Source organism: Cygnus atratus, chromosome Z, assembly GCF_013377495.2.
Source record: "Cygnus atratus isolate AKBS03 ecotype Queensland, Australia chromosome Z, CAtr_DNAZoo_HiC_assembly, whole genome shotgun sequence".
In the NCBI taxonomy this organism is placed as follows: domain Eukaryota; kingdom Metazoa; phylum Chordata; class Aves; order Anseriformes; family Anatidae; genus Cygnus; species Cygnus atratus.
Genome location: NC_066396.1, coordinates 8,613,803 through 8,630,576, shown reverse-complemented (window position 1 = coordinate 8,630,576; position 16,774 = coordinate 8,613,803). Strand labels below are relative to the sequence as shown.

General features: G+C 40.0%; 1 protein-coding gene across 5 annotated transcripts in view; it reads left to right on the top strand.

The window, feature by feature from the left end:
* The window catches only part of KIAA1328 (KIAA1328 ortholog), a 176,990-nt gene that overhangs the window by 79,406 nt on the left and 80,810 nt on the right, over nt 1–16,774 (top strand). For 2 of the 5 annotated variants that reach the window (XM_035565944.2, XM_035565945.2), the window contains one exon: nt 8,760–8,870. The exons of the other annotated variants lie outside the window; for them this stretch is intronic. In XM_035565944.2, the coding sequence (XP_035421837.1) occupies nt 8,760–8,870 (111 nt within the window). The remainder of the gene's footprint in view (nt 1–8,759; nt 8,871–16,774) is intronic. 5 annotated transcript variants of the gene reach the window in all.

Sequence of the window (16,774 nt, the reverse complement as noted above, 5' to 3'; positions counted from 1 at the left end):
AGTAGATAAGCCACTTCTCAGCAGTAGGGGGAGAAAAACGTGCATCTTCTGATATCAAACAGGGTTCAGTTGTTTGAGTAGCAGATGCAGTGTCTCGCTATCTTTGCGAGCAAACACGGGCCAGTGTAAGACCAGGAGGCAGCTGGTACAGTGTGACAGCCCCTCTGGGGCCAGAGGCCACAGTGCTCCTGGTGCCTGCACAAAGCCTTGTCTGCAGCTGAGAGCTGGTGCCACAGCACAACCCTCACTGCCACGGGATGAGGAAACTTCTTTCTGTGATGGTCACGTCCACGTAATGAAGACTTACATACCCCTAACAGAAAGCTGGTCCTCCCAGAAGCTGGTCCTCGCAGTTACGATTTTTACATGTATTTATCCCTTTTCACAAAGGGGCAATTAAACTCCCATAAGTCTGCCAAATTTATTACATTCTGTCTGCCTAAATATTTCCTGTCATTTCAGTTGAATGTGGCATTTTCCGGTTCTTTTTATCTTACAACTGCTTAACTGTCACACGTTCTCTCTGAGCTGGTTAAATGTCAAGGGTGGAATAAATTATTATTCACATACTGTTATTTGTACAACTGTAGTATTTGGGTTGGGGAACAATATCCCCTTCTACTAGGTAGGCGTAGCACGGCCCCTAATCTGAATGACGGTCACTGTTCCAAAGCAATCACAATGCCAGTGTCTTGCAGCATTTTTTTTATCATTTGGAGATGAAAGCTGCTTTATAGATAAATGTAGGATGATTATATTGAGTATTACTTACTGATACATATTTCTTGCATAAATTTGAGTTTCTATTTACATTGCTTCCTGTAAATGCCATTGTTAATAGAGTTCTGACATCTTATTTCCCTTATTGCTGTCTCAGTAGCATTTTATTTCTGATGTTTTAATAACTCAATGTAGACTGAAAGGATAAAACCGAGGGAATTGACTGAAATAATTAGACCCTGATTTGTCTGGCTGTCCAGCACCTGACAAACACATCTTTGACATAAACAGAATGAAACATTTTTGCTATTAACCACTTACAAATAGCTATTTTGGCAGAGCTTTGAAACTATTGAATTCTCAGGGCATATTGTGCTGGGTAAGGCACCAATTCAGGATTTTTCTTTTGCCTTTGTGACTCCTCCTTCCTGTCTGTGTTGAAGGAGAGTCATATTTAGTAGCTTCACAAAAACTCAAAAGCAGTTAGTGTAGTTATCACCCTAACAAACTGAGTATTTCTGAGAAAGTGGAAATGTTCCCATTTCAATTTCTGGTTAATGACACACTTGAGTATGGGATCTGAAATGTCAGTCGTTGTATTTTCAAACCTGTAGAAACTTGAATAAAGCTTATACATAAGAGCAATCAACTCTGATAGCAGTAGGCTAAATATCGGTTTCTGAAAATAAATTTTATATGAATCTATTCTCCAGACAATTTGACTTTTAAATGTTTAAAAATGTGACATCTTTATATAAGTGAATACAGATTGAGGCAGGAGCTATAAAAACTTGAAGTTTCCATGCATCACCTACTTTTCACTATCACCTGTTAAACAGCGCAACTAGGTACAGTGCAGGCTTTACTACTTTCCATTGAAATAATTTACTGCCCTCCTGACCTGTAAACAGATAACCATTACCATGACTTGATACTGTTAGATGTTTGGATACATTCTCAAAGGTAATTCACGGTTTTAAATATTGTATGTGTGAAAGGTTTTATAACCAAGCATTTGGAAAACGGCAGCATTACATTTCCTTGAGCAGTGTTTTGGGAGTAACGATTTGTCACCGCAGCCTTGTTACACGGCTTTCTGAGCAAATGTCCTCTCCTTTCACCTCTTCCTTCAATGCTCTAAACTTACGTAAGGACCGCTGAAAAATTCATTAAGCACCTTCCTTTTTCTCAGCGCTTTCCTACAGGGTGACTTCACTATACTCTGCCTGCAAAAAGTTTTCAGTGACCTCAGTTATTGATTTACACTTAAAACTTCACTGCAGTAAAGGGGGGATGCTGCATTAGAGAATTCGGGAGTGAAAATAAGTGGGTCCTTGTCCTACATCTGCTTCTGACTTTCTCTGGGACCTTTGGAGAATTGCTTCAACTTCCTGTGCCTAAGCTCACTTACTTGTATGGTGAAGTTAACAGTGCTTCCCACCAGTGCTTGTAAAGCTTTTCAAGTTCTGTGCATGAAAACAGCAAGTACAAAGCATTGTCACGATTCATAATGGCATTACTTCTTTATGCTGAAGTCCTCAACAGAAGTAAGCACAGTCGTTCTGGAGTAAAGGTGGTGAATCCAGTCTTAGTCTTTTTTCTAGTACTAAGAAAATAAAATAGCCATAAGAAGGACTCATGCAAAATGGCAAACCATTTAAATGCCAGCAGGGTCATTAGTTTCCTCAGACTGCTGCTTTTGAAGGCTTCTTTTCCCTTTTGTCAGAAATAATCCCAAGAACCTCAGGCGAGAGCCAAGGTTTTCACATCTCAGCAAGCCGATTGTGCAATGACGTGCCTGAATGGTGCATGTTCATGGAAATCAAAGTGCCTGCGCTAGATAGTGGTGCTGGCAAGGTAGTGAGCTAGTGACCAGCAAGTACTTGGTGAGGTCCACTCCATCATTGTTACAATTGGGGTTTAGAAAGGACAGGAACAGTGGATGTAGTCCTGGAGCACGCGGACCAAAAGGGAAGTCCCCCTGAAAGAAGAGCGCGTGGAAAAATCTTGCATGACTTGCTGGAGACTCGGCTGTTAGTGGGACCTGAGGTCCTTAATCCTCACTTCTTTTATTAATTTAATTTTTAAAGCTTGTTTTAGGACGTGAGTGAGAAGTGGGCTAATAGTAGCTGGCAAATAATTTACTCAATAAGCCAATATAGATGGAGAGGGATTGAAGATAAGCAGAAGACCTCTGACATTTACATAATGTTTACCGAGAGCACTCGTTGTAACTTGTTTGTTACAGAAGTCATTATCTGGAGATTAACAGTAAATAGGGGAACGTAAGACTAGAATGAGAAAAAGACAAAGGGTAGAAACAGGAGATGTGTTTAAGCAGAAAAACAGGGAGATGATGTAGCCATGCTCTGTTGCTGGTATTTATGGACTATGATAATGCTATCTCAGTAGAAGCTCCCAGGAGAAGAAGAATTCATCCAGGTTATTGTTTCTTGAGAGGGTAATCTCCGAAAAGCGTTATGGAGATTATCTGTAAGTATGTGTAATGTTGGTAAGAGGGCTTTGTGAGATCCAGAGTTGATATTTCTCTCAAACTTGGAAGAAACTGACATTTACTTTCTGGAAGTATGCACCTTTCCTATGCAGTGGGTGTCATGAGTTTGCTAGGTTCAGTTTCCCATCAAAGATAAGAACACTTTCTTAAAACAAAAAAGGTAGAAAAAAAGGCTTTTATGATTTTGTGGTAGGCTGTAGAGGGGATGTGGGTAGCAAATAAAATGACTGGCAGAACAGTAGCAAGTTTGCAATACAGGTCAACGAGAGGTCCTCCTTAATGACAATAATTGTTAGGAACACTTGGAAACATTTTAAAATACAATTAATCAGTCTTGGGTTTATAAAGACTTATTATCTGTCAGACTGAGATTTCCACATAGCTGTAATTAGAGAGCTTGTTTAGGCTGCAGAAGATCTCTGCTGGAGTAGTGAAGGTTAGAGTGTGTCTGTGGCCCACTTTTAAATTTTTTTTTTTTTTTTTGGAAGCATGTTGGGATTTGTGGGTGTAGTTATGCTGGATTACTGAGTTAAAATGATTTTTTTGTACATCAGAAGCAAATACTACACATTTGTAGTTCTACTAAAACGTTTTTTTTTTTAAAAAAAGTCCTTTCATTCCTCAAACACTCTTAAAATCCTCTAACAAGATAATAACTGTAACCTAACAATTTTATATGGATAACCTTTTGTAGGCCTTACAATGTGTTCAAGCAGAAATGGCAGGTTGTAAAAAAAAATTATTGTAGTTGCTTATATTGTGATAGTGCTTAGAAGCCCAAGCTCTGTTCTTTCAAGTACAGTATGAATATTAAAGGAAAAGAGGAGATTTCTGGCCCACGCCACTGTTTTGCAGAAGCAGAGGTTGATGCTTGCATTAGCAAGGAGCATCAGCCAGGTAGTGGCATCAAGCATTTTGTCAGAGGAACCTGGTGGTCTGCTAAGAAGCATGGTACCAGTTTGGCTGCCAGGGTCCTGAGCCTGGAAATTGTACAAACTGCTGAGAGAACTGCCAGGGTTTGTGAGCTGCTGCAATAAAGTAGAAACAAAATTAGGAGGCTTTCTAGTTTGTGCATTTGTGTCTCTGCAAGTGCGCTGGGAAATGGAAGGACCACAAACATCAGTCCTGGAGTCACAAAGGCAGATGCTGCATGTGTATATAAACCACTGTTCCTGTCCTGTAAAGCTTACAGTTCGGGCTATAGGCAGCAGAGAAAGGAAAGAAAATACGTAGTGATGATAGGAGAGATGGCAAGACAGGGTGACCACAGAAGCATATTGCCATACATGCTTGCTGAGTGCACAGCAGTGCTCTGTGCCTGCCTCGCTGTTATCTTCCAGTAGTAGTAACCAGCAGTTGTTGTTAGCCCTAGCAGGGCTTGCTCTTCTGATTACAATCTTGCTTTTTTCCCTCTGCTTGGATTCCCATGTAATTTTAGCAGTATTCTTATGGAGAACTGTTAGAGCAAGATAGGAAGCGAATGTTTTATGGCAGCTGAAATCCTTGCTGGAAAATGGCTTTGAGCATTCTCTTTTAACCTGAGCACTTAGCACGATATTTGTGGCAGTCAAAAATGCAGGAAACGAGGATGCTTTGTTGCAGAGTTAATGAAGAAGATTTCAGCGAACACAAACCCTCAGTCGTAGCTATGCTAGCGATCAGAAGGTGCTTATTTTCCCATCTTTCAATAAGTTCTTACCTGCTCGTGCTCTCTTACGAGAGCATTTTCCATATGTGACAGATGAGGCACGGAGGAGGGGGGGGGGGTCAGTGGGATCACACGCTGGGTCCCTGGGGAAGAAACAGAATCTTTATTTGTTGGTTGATATCAGAAATGAATTACTTAAGGGCATGCCTGTGCCGCGCTTTGGTCGGGTACCTGAGCCTGCTCCAAATGGGCTGATATGTTGTACCGCATAGTGGTATTAGCTCGGCTCCCAGAAGCAGTAGAGCTGCATCAGTAATTAGTTCTTCTCAGCAAGCTTAATTAGCAGGCTCAAGCAGATACTGCACTGACATGGATACTTAGCTCCTGGTTCCCGAGCCAGCTTAAGTATGCGTGCAAGAGCCAAGCGCTGTGCAGTGTGGACTTAAAGTTTTGTCATGTCTGTTGTATTTCATTTACAGAGCAGAGTTTGTCTCTTTTTAAACTTCTTTCCTCAAGCTGTTGTTACAACCAATGCCCTTAAAGATCCCTTGCACCTGTGAGAAAAAGCGCTGATTTAAACAAGGCCAAAACACGTCTGATTAGAGAATAATCTTTTTGATTAAAATCCATTAGTTAATTTTTCAAATGAGTTTACATTGTTTTTATTACTTTTTTAAAAAAATCAAATCCCATTTCAGTCATCTTTTTAGGCAGGAGATGATTTATAGAAAATGATCTGAGTGTTTATTTGAACATCCAAATGCAATAAATCTGCTCAGTATTTCAATAGCATGATTATTAATAGAACACATTATTCTGTTCAATATTGCGTTGTCTTTAAAATTTAGCAGAGCATTAGTAGTAATGAAACTAGTTTAAATCAATATATCCCTGTTATGAAACCATCTACGTGAGGAAGAAAATTCAAAAATGTGCATGTAGCACGACAACTGGATGATAATTGCATGAAAAGGTCTTTAGGAGAGACTTTCAGGGAAATTTTAATTTCCTAATTTAGGATGTGTGTAGGTCACAATGTATTAATTTTAACAGAAATATTTTCAGGACTAAAAAAATTCACCAAAAAGTACTTTGATTGCAGAGAATGAAATTTTGGTCTTACTGGCAGCAATGAAAAAGCTCCAATTCATAGGAGTAGCCTTTATAACTACACAAAATGCAATGACTAAAATGAGTATTGTGAATATGGCCCAGAAAATATCACAGATATTTTTCTATTCAGTTGCAAAAATTGTGTGGAAAAAAACAAATACACAAAGAAAAACTAAAATTAGATTTAACATTCTCAGCTTGGCAATCTCGCGTTTCCATTAAATGTACGGGCCAGAATTTTTGTACTTAGCCATCTAAAATTAGACCCCCGAATAAAAGACCTGATTGTAGAAAGTGCTTAAGCTCAGTGTTTGTGGAGATGCGCATCCTAGTTCTGGTGGTTTAATTTTAGTTTTCTTGGTGGGTTACTGTCACTTCGTTGGACTCAGTGTTGCCACAAGACGTCTACTTCTCTTGACTTGAGCGTACAAAGTGCCGGTGAAGTGGGTGCAGGAGCATGCCCTACCTATGTGGTATGCCCTTGCAGCACAACCAGTGGTGGAATTGGGTTGCTGTGATACAGGATCTTTCTCACTACTGAACAACAAAACCCAAGCCCCAAACAAGAACCCTCTTCCCAAGCTCTGCTGACGCTGCCACGTAGAGGAAGGAGTGTGCTCCTCTGCGCTCTGTCATCCTCTACCCTTGGAAGTGAAGCTCTTCGGGAAACCTTGTCTCATGGTGCTTTGTGTGAGGTGGGAGAGTAGGAAACCAGTGCAAATGGGTATCTTGAGTCGTGGAGTGGCTGAGTGATTTACTGTTGAGATATCAGCGGAAGAGACAGATGAGTGACAGCGTTCCTGCTTGTGAACTCACTAGCTCTTTCCCTTCCCTAAGATGTTGAAATGTAATGAAACTTAAACATTTTTAAACAACTTCCAGATTAAATTTTAATAGGAATGAAAAATGAACAATATTCTTACGAGTAAGAAACGGTCTTCATTATTTTTTAAAGTCTGTATCATAAGGAACAGCACTATTAATAAGAGCCCTGAGTTTTTTATATTATGTATACTGTTCAGATAGAAATTTAACAGGGAATTTTAATGAAATGATGGCAGAAATCACATTTTTATTACATCCCTTTGCAGAATATTTCCTGTGAGACCAAGATAGAGAGAGGCCAAAATTAATGGCTTTTCATAGGAACTGAGTGATAAGTTATGTAAAGCTTATAAAGATAATAATTTTAGGCTGCTGTTTGGATAGCTAAACAGCCTTATGGAGAATTGCTGCTTAATAGACATATCATGGGAATTAAAGACATTTGGCTGTTAATTTGTATACATATTTTGGTATGGGACCATAAAGAGAAATTCAGTGTATACTTGGTTTGCCGCTCTGCAGAGGGAGGGGAAGGATTCGCTCGCTGGATATAGTTCCTGTCATTCAACCATGTAAGAGAACGCGGAGAGCTGTCAGGGGGCTGCCTCTCTTCCCCTTTTTCGCCCCTCTTGTGGTTTTTAGTCTGAACGTAAGAGAGCATGATAAGATCTTACCATGGTTTTGTTCTCATTAAAAATTAAAGAAATTGTTATTTTGGGAAATGAGAGTTATGTTTAGGGAAAATAAGCACCAAAAATATTTATGAAAATCTAAGCAATCTAGCATATTATGTTGACTTAGAGTCAAGCTTGTATTGCCCACTTGGCAAATATATTTTACCATATTGCTGTACAACTATAATAATAAATGAACATATACTAAAGCCCCCTATCCACTATGGCAACTGGTGTTTTAGAAGCACTTCACGTGCTCGCTTTCCTGTATTTTAAATGCAGATGTTCATCCAACTTTTAATACCAATGGGAGGCCCTGTTCAAAACCTGCATTAGAGTGAAGCACAAGGTGGCAATAAACTTAATTCGGGCTTTTATCTTTCTTGGTTCCACCTCAAAGCTTTTAAATATTGCAGTTCTGAAGTGCGAATTTCTTTTGTGTGAGTCATTTCTGCGAACACCTGTGAGCGGCTGGGTTTAATTGGCCTACAGCTGGCGCTGATTGTGTGCGCAGGGGCTGGGGGAGGCACCGCCTGCTCGGCTGCCTTCGCGGCGGGCATCATTATCTCCTCGTCTTCCTTTTCAGCTCCTTTTTCTTATAGGCAGGTTAGAAAGGTTTAGGGATTAGGGACTGGAAATAGAAGGGGCTCCGGCGAGATTTGATGCTTCTTGGATGAAGTCATTTCGGCAAATATATCTGCATGCATCAACACCTTATTGAACGAGTCAAGCACAGATTTGCTAATCTCGTTAGTCGATTTGCAGTACTTCTGTAGCTTTCGTAGAGGTGACGGTGCCAAGAGCTGGGGAGGCTGAAGTGCACGGCAGTGACAGTGGTGTGGAAGAAAGGAGCAAAGATTTTAAGCATCCCCTCTCCCTGTCACCCGTTAGCAAGTTAATGGAAGGTATCCCCCTCTATACGGCCAAAAAGAAATAGTCCAGTTTTGTGCATAGACACTTCTGATGGGATGATGTGGGTTTAGTCATTAGTGGTCTCATTTGCATCCCAGCTTGTTTGATCTTAATAAGTTAGTTTAAATTATCAGTCCTTTCGTAAGTGTCTCATGCATGTCCTACTTTGGAACAACCGTTGTTCTGATTTTGATTTCTGTAAGTTAAATTCAGAGTTAGGTGCTGGAATTATAAACTCATTTCACACAAAATACTACTCCACACCACTTGTTTCAGAAGTATGTATTTAGGAGGAAATGGTTTTTTACCTGTTGTTGCTTTGTGATAGTTTAGTACGGTTTTCTACTTGTAGGTTCATTGTGCTTTGCAGATGAAGATGAATTATGCAGCCTGCACTGGAGAAGGAATGACAGAGGGGAGAAACGTAGCCAGATCACCTGGACTAATCCAGAACATCCTAGAGGTTGTATGTCCTAGTGCTAAGAAGAAGAAAATAGTCTCTGTATGGGATATTTTATTCACAACATGAGCAAAGCAGGGTTTCTAAATCTTAATTGAAAACTGTGAACAGCCCCGAGCATATAAATATGCCTTTTGGATTATAATAGGCCTTATAGTCTTCCTGCGTTCATTACAAATGGATTGTAATTTGGGAAACTGTGTAATTTGCGAATCCAGAGAGTTTGTTGCATCCTCTGTTGCCAAGTGTGTTTCTATTAGGCACTCGTTGTATGTGGCCCGTAGGGGCCCTTGATGCCACTGCATTGAGGATCCTGTGTTTGGGGGCTTAACAGCCTTCTGCAAGGTGAGATTTACTCTAAAACAAAAAGACTGTTTAAGTGGCCATGAAAAGTAAGGAAATGCCTTTTCACTTTCATATGAAAGCAGCACTGACCCCAGCTAGATTTCTTCTTTTACATGGGCCACAATCTTGTTGATGACTGACTTAGTTCCAGCAACAGGCACACAACTCTTCACTTTTGAAGAAGCAGAATTTCAAGAAATAAATGCGTGCTGGGTGCAAACAGGTTATTGGAGAAGGAAGTTAATTCAATAGCCTCTCCCAACTTAATCTTTCTTTTCTCCTCTGTTGCTGTTTATCTGGGGCTCACTTCGACTGTTTATGTTAAGCTTGTTGCTTCCCTTTAAAATGCTTTAGCAGAGTTTCATACTACAGAAAGCAGCATTACCTAAATGGAGAAATGGCACAAACTGGAAGAAAGAAACGGTGACTGCTCTGGGACCAAATTTGAGCCTGATGCTCTGTTAAAATATGTGAGCATTATTTGTGAATTGTCATTATTTGACAGCGTTCACAAGGTGGTGTAGCAGTAGCCCCCGAACTTCAGTGTGACTTATTCAAGTTTCCTATTTGTGTTAGCTGACTTTGGTTAATTGGAATACATTAATATCGCAGACACTTTGCCTTCTTCTAACCAGATTTAGGGCTGAGAATGAGTGGAAAGGTCTTATCTTAATGAAAATGAATTTTCTTCTGTCTGCACAATAATGCAATAAAATGATCAGCCTTTTTTTTTTTTAAGCTGTTAATTGTCTGCATGTGTAACGCTACCTAGCAACATTTCCAGCAGTGCCGTTCTAGGGCCCTGCTGTTGGTCAGAGATTTTTGGAGAGCGCTGAAAGATAACGTTATTAGTAACAATTAAGACAAATGTTTTTTTGTGGCTTGAAGAAGGCTCATTTAGCAAAATCTCTCCAAGGCAAGTCACTGAACATTTACAATTGTTTTATTTATTTTGCAGGAAAGGAAGTTATTGGAGGGAGGGAGAGGAACTGCAGTGTACCTTAGACCCCCCCCAGCAGTGCTGCTGGAGTTAGCAGCAGTCCGAGGCACCCGCAACAGGGCCAAGTACAGGCTTGAGTGCAGACAGGTGGGCTGTGGGCTTCATGTACTGTAAGGGGCGAGAAACAGCTACCCCAAATATTCTTCTTACAGTAACTGAATGCTTTAGTTCCTGAATTAATTAATCAAAGGCCCTAGACTGCAGAGTCATTATGAATAGTCAGAACATTTTCAGCTTGGTGCTTTGGCTCATCAGTCTGGCAGGCACTGAACTCTGTCAATCCCTATTGAAGTTGTGCCAATCTTCTTAGATGAAGCTGATTGATGTGAGCCCTTTCCTCACCATTCATTTGGACAGCCAGACTGTGTGTGACTAAATTTTTGGCCATCACAGACATTCAGATGAATTCATTTTGATTAGTTCTAGTTGAGACTTTGGGGAAACATGAAAAGTGAATTGCCATTCTTTTCCTCCCTTCCCCCATGTCATTCTCAAGCTCTTCCCTTGTCCACCCACAACCACTATGCTCATGCATACATGTATGTGAATACACATGCAGCCATTTCTGTTGCTAGGCATTAATCCATGGGTCCAGGCAGAGTTCAAGAGCTTTTTTTCTTTTTCTTTTTTTTAATACTAATTGCCAAACTATTTCTTTTCTCTATACAACACAATATTGGAAAATGATGCTGTTTTCTCAGTGGCAGCTTTTTAATGCTTGTTCTGTCTTCAGTGAGTTGCTTTGCTTTTTCTGCTATCTGGTACAATTTTAGTGTAAATTAAATGACCAGTTCATTTTCTGCGCTCCATAGGCTGCAGCAAGTAATAAACAGCTTATGTAATCTCCTAATCATGAACTCAGCCAAAAAATGTCATAAAACTCTGCAGTTTACAGCACCTCGCAATGATTTCTGTAGCCTGCGGAAACCATATATTATGAATATTGTTTGCTGTGTTTTTTTTTTTTCATTTGAATTGTCATCATCCTCCATTTGCAGGAAGGAGAAAGACTTTCCTTTCTTACTTGATCTTCTGCTTTGAATCCATATTTGTTGTCTCTGTGTGTGTGATTGTTAATTCTACTTTGTGGTTGTCACTTTATTTCATTGAATTGGAGAAATGAGGTGAAATTCAGAAACGTGAGAGATAAATAAAGCTCTTCTCTACCCCTTCCCCTTTCCATCTCTTTCCTCCCAGTTTCTGGTCTTCTCCCAGATTTCTTGTACTTGTTCATCTAGCCATTGTATTTTCAATCCGTGTGTGTGACCAAACCTTTCATCTTTCTTCCCCTGCTCCCGTTATAGGATTTTCTTCTTCCACATATATATTTAACATTTTTCCAGCCTAAATAGCATGAAAGTTAGCAAAGTGTGGAAGAAATCTTCCATGAGAAGCGATGGAAGCTACCAAAAGCATTTTTATATTCAGCCCTTATTTCCTGTTTCATCATGTTTGTTGTATCCTATATAACTGTTTTCTGTTCTTTGGTGTTAACCATAGTGTATACTAAGTTTTTTTTTTAAGTTTGTCTTTTAACCTTTTCACTGGTGTTGTAAGTTACAGACTATCATTAATACATCTTAATTCTTTTTTTTTTTTTAATCAGTAGTACTTTGAAAGAGTGTTATAGAACAGCATGCTCTGTTTCAGTCGCAGTGATATGAAATAGTGTTGAGCATTTTCTTCTCAAACCCTTTTAGAGGTAATTTTTCAGTCTTCATGGTGCTGTCATTGATGCCACCTGTATCTCTGCCAGTCTTCCTTTGTGTAATGTGTTGAAGAGAATTGATTTGAACAGAACGATAGATGTAGTCTAAAAGTTACTTTGGAGAAACATCCTAAGAGGATCTTACGGTATTGGAAGGGTTAGAAGCAGGTTTGTGTGCCTTCATGTAAGGCAATACTGGCTCGGGATTCTTTTGGAGGGCTTCTTGGTTAGCCCTTAGAAGGGTAATTTGCTGCTCCCTTAGAGGTGATCGATCCTCTGCCTGAGGAAACCAGTCCTCTTAATTGTGTTCTGCGCACGTTGCTGTTCTCACTTGCACTTGTAGCTTACTTTACGTGTTTAAATATATATTCAGCTAAAGTGGTTCAGCTTGGGCTTGAACTAATACTGCTGTTACTGAATGTTCTTGACTTTGAAATTGGTGAAAGCTGAGAGCACCCAGCTCCTCAGCACCTTCCTAAAGTACTAATTGCTATAATGTCAGCCATGTATTTTATATGGCCAGCAAAAACTGTCTCTTGGTAAACCTTATTTTCTTCTTATAATTTGAGCTAAGTAATTGCTTGGTGCAATTTGATGGAATTGCACTGAATTACGATATTTTTAAGTGACAACTGTATGTTCAGGCACATCCATTTTATGAAGGTAAATAAGCTTTTAAAATGAGCTCAGATGCTGTACAACATAGCCAGGATTCATCCAAGAGAAGTAATGCAACATGCACTGAGGAAGAAAAGTAATGGGGATAGTTTCTAAAAAGGAATTGCAAATTCTTCTTAATGAAAAAGAAGAAGGAGAGAAATCTGGGCTCTCTTGTTGTGGAGCAGCAGATACTAACAGAGAAACCCACATACCCTTTTCTGGCTTGTCACTTCCTCTGGTGCTCTTGCAAAATACCTTAACAGAAAAATTTTAAATACAATTTTAAACGCTTGGGTTATATATAGAGAAAGACAAAGAAGGGGGAAAATGAGTGTTTTAACTACCTACAGTTCTGGCACCCTGTCTGCTTGTTTAATTACCGTAACACATTTGACACACTTGAAAACTTTTGACTTAAAATCTTTGTGTGTGGGGTTATTTTGTTTTGTTTTATTTTTATATGGAATGATGTATTTTATATTTTTTCCTCTGGATTGATCAGTCACTTTTATTTAGGCTTGATTGCTGTAATACAACTGCTGGTTATTTTTCTTTTTAATGCTTAGCCCTTGCCCAAGGTGCTTTAAGGGAGGAGGAATAGATCAAAATAATAATTTCTCTTCTCCTAACATTAAGGTATGAGTTTTTAAATGACTCAAGCCAATTTATTGCAGGGTAGATTCATTGTGGATACGCTCAAAATCTATCTGATTGATTGACGATGCTGTTCTATTGACATATCTGTTCCAAAAGAGAATGTGGGATAATAGGATGAAGATTTGATGAATACCATTTTTATTTAGAGAAAATTATGTTTTGGTGCATTTAGTATGTTTGTAATATAGGAAAGACTTTGAAAGTTACCTTCAAAAAGGTGACTGTAGGAAGGTTTCCATTGTTGAGATCAATCCTTGTGGGAACGGAAGGTTTTGGAACTGCTCCAGTTCCCGAGAGATTCTACTGCTGGAAGAACACAAGGAAAATACATTTCCATGGGTTATGCAGTCTGAAAGGTTTTTTTTAAAAAAACACACACAAATACTTTCATTTTAATTTGGCTTATAGATAAGTTGTATGTACTCTTTTGGAACATGACTGAATAAAGTTGGTTTTGTTTGTTTCCTTTTCCTAAAAATGTTTATAACTTTTTAGATCTCCCTTTTACAAGCAGGCAAGCCTGGCTCACTCATTGCCCTTATGAAGTGGAAGGTGATACCTACTTTCAAATTCTTCCAACTTACATAATTATTTGTACAGCATTTACTAAATAAATGTTGTGGCTTAACCCTAGTGGGTGCCTAAGCACCCTACAGCTGCCTGCTCACTCTGCTCTCCCAGACCAGTGGGATGGGGCTCAAAATCGGAAGTACAGAAGTTAGCAAAAAAGAAAACAGAGAAAACAAACCCATGAAAAACAAGTGATGCAAAAAAGCCCAGCAAACCAACAGTTGCTCACTACCAGCTGACCAGTGCCCAGGTAGTCCCCAGGCAAAGGCAGCCCTGGCAAACTTCCCCCCATATTTTTTCTTTTTGCTGAGCACGGTGTCATATGTTGGACTTGATGATCTTAGAGGTCTTTTCCAACCTAAATGAGTCTATGATTCCATATGGTATGGAATATCCCTTTAGCCAGTTTGGTTGGGTCAGTTGCCCTGGCTGTGTCCCCTCCCAACTCCTTGTGCACCCTCAGCCGCCTCAGTGGCAGGGCAGCACAAGAGGTTGAAATGTCCTTGGCTCTGTGTAAGCGCTGCTCTGCAACAACTAAATCATAGGTCTATCATCAACACTGTTTTCATCACAAATCCAAAGCACAGAAACCTCAAGCTACTATGAATTTGAAAGTAGAATTACCTGAAATCGTATGGTATAATTCCAAATAATGCATATGAACTCTTAAAATTCACAGGGAAATAAGCAAAGAGATTGTCCATGTTGTGTCACGCTGCTGGTTTACTGAATTGGTTCTTCTGTCTCTGCCTGGGAAGCAAAAACTGTTATACTAAATTGCATGTTGACAGTTCTTTTTTATCTTTTCCACATTAGTTTTACTTTCTGAAGCAGAATGTCCCCGAGTTTAAATCTGAATTTGGAGCAGAGGCATGTTTTGAGTGCAGCAAGTAAGATGTAGGAGAAGGAAAAACTTAATTTTGAATTTTCTCTTCTTTTTGGTTAGTGTATGGCAAAAATTAAAGGCATCTCTGAAGTTAAATCTGTTTTAAAGATGTCCGTTTCAAGTGTTTTTTTGAGTCAGCCTGTTGTTTCTCAGGGTGAAGCCTGAGTCTTGTATGGCTTGGCCTGGCATCGCAGCTAGTTAGGGTAAATTGGCACTAGGCTCTTCCTTCTGTGTTGTGAGGGTTGGGATAGGAGTTGGGATAGCAGGAAGAATCAACAGCTGTTTCCAGGCTTTTTTCTTGGCCATCTGTTGGGCCACTTTGGCTATATCCTTAGCTTTAAGGTGCACCTAAGCTACTGCAGCATCCAAATCTTGGTAAGTGCTCAGTCAGAGGTGGACATGAGAAAGCTACAGAAGCTGTGAGGTTGCATTAGCAAGCAGAAAGTAAAACCCTTGCTCTATTTCTTATGTACCTTCAATAAGCATTCAGTAATAGTTGTAGTTTTGTCTAAAAAATCGATCCGATGAGAATAAATGACTTGCATAAGGTCCTATGTGCAGTCTGTCATCTGGGCAGGAAACGTAGCCAGTTCTCCAGAGTCCCAAGGCACCGGGTCTGGGTTTTCATAGCTTTATTCCTCTCTTCATTTATATAAAGATGTGGTATTTGTAAGCCTTCAGGCAGGCCCGTTTTGGGTCACAACAAAGCTGTTGGTGAATGCGGGGACTGCAGGCAGTGCGCTGGGTAGTGGTACCTCAGCACCAAGAGCGGTTCCTCATCTGAGGTGGTGGTGGGCTCGAGACCAGCTCCGCGGCTGGGCCAGTGTTTGCTCTGACTTGCTGTGGCAGCTTTTATGTTCCTCAACAAACCTTTGAGCCAGATTATCCTTGGCTCGTCTGAAGGTTTGGGTCACAAACAGCTATGGGGCTGCACCTGTTTTGAAGGTAGTGGTGGTAGATGTGGACCTATGGGATGTTAGGAGTAACAACTGCAGAGAAGTTAAAATATGTGAGAGGCTTTTAACCAGGAAGAATAAAGTTGAATAGTATTGGGTGATGCTGAAATGGGAATGGCCTTTAGTTCAGCTAAGTCAGGCAGGACTCATTGTGAAACACAAACCAAATGCCTAGGACAAAATTCAAGTGAGAGATGGGATAGCTCCAAATAATGGCAGGAATCCACGAGTAAAGGCTGGGGAATCAATAGGTGTGTATGTGCATCACTGTAGCTAGCCAAATAGTAAGTCTGTCAGAACATACACCTGGGTAAGAGCCAGGGTGAGTAAATGCTAAATTCTAGCTGCTAAGCAGGCCCGGTGGTTGAATATCAGGCAGAACCCGCCTGTTTTATGATATTTTGCTGTTCATCACAGATGGGGTGAAAGTAACTGCAGGGATGATTCTGGTAGCAAGCTGAGGTAAGGCAAGAACAGTCAAGAGGCCTGAAAGATAAACTCCAAAGGAAAAGCCCAGTTTTAGTCACCTCTTCTGAATGTAGACAGCAGTTCCATCATCGTGTGACCTAAGAAAATCCTGCGTACCTCCTTAGCCTCCTGCTGTATTGAGTAGGCTGTGCCAGGAGGGAAGGATTTCCATTCTGCGTATGCATGGGAGGATGGAGAATTCAGGCTGGAATCGAGCTCTTCAAGAGAGACCAGCTTCAAAGCGTTATTTAGCCCTTGTTGCCCCCCTTCCAGCAGTTATCATAAACTCATTTATTTTCCACCCAACTCTGATAAGGGGCTGTAGTTTCCTGTGCTAAAAGAAATTATGACTATTACTTTGTGTGACTTGGGTACTGCTGTGAGTACAGTACAAGCAGGTGCCAATTTTTTTCTGTCAGAGAATTGAATTCAGAGGTTGTTATTGATGCAGTTGAACACATACAAATTTCAATACAAAATACGAGACTCCTAGAGTTCTAGTTAGTTGAATTGAAATAAATTCATATTCTCTTATTAAAAGCCAAGAGAAAAAACTGAAATGCAACTCTGTGCGTGATTCTTTTTAAAAATGAAGGCTAAGAAAATCCCAATTGATACATATAAGACATAGCTTTTTAATTTATTGCTCAAGCATAT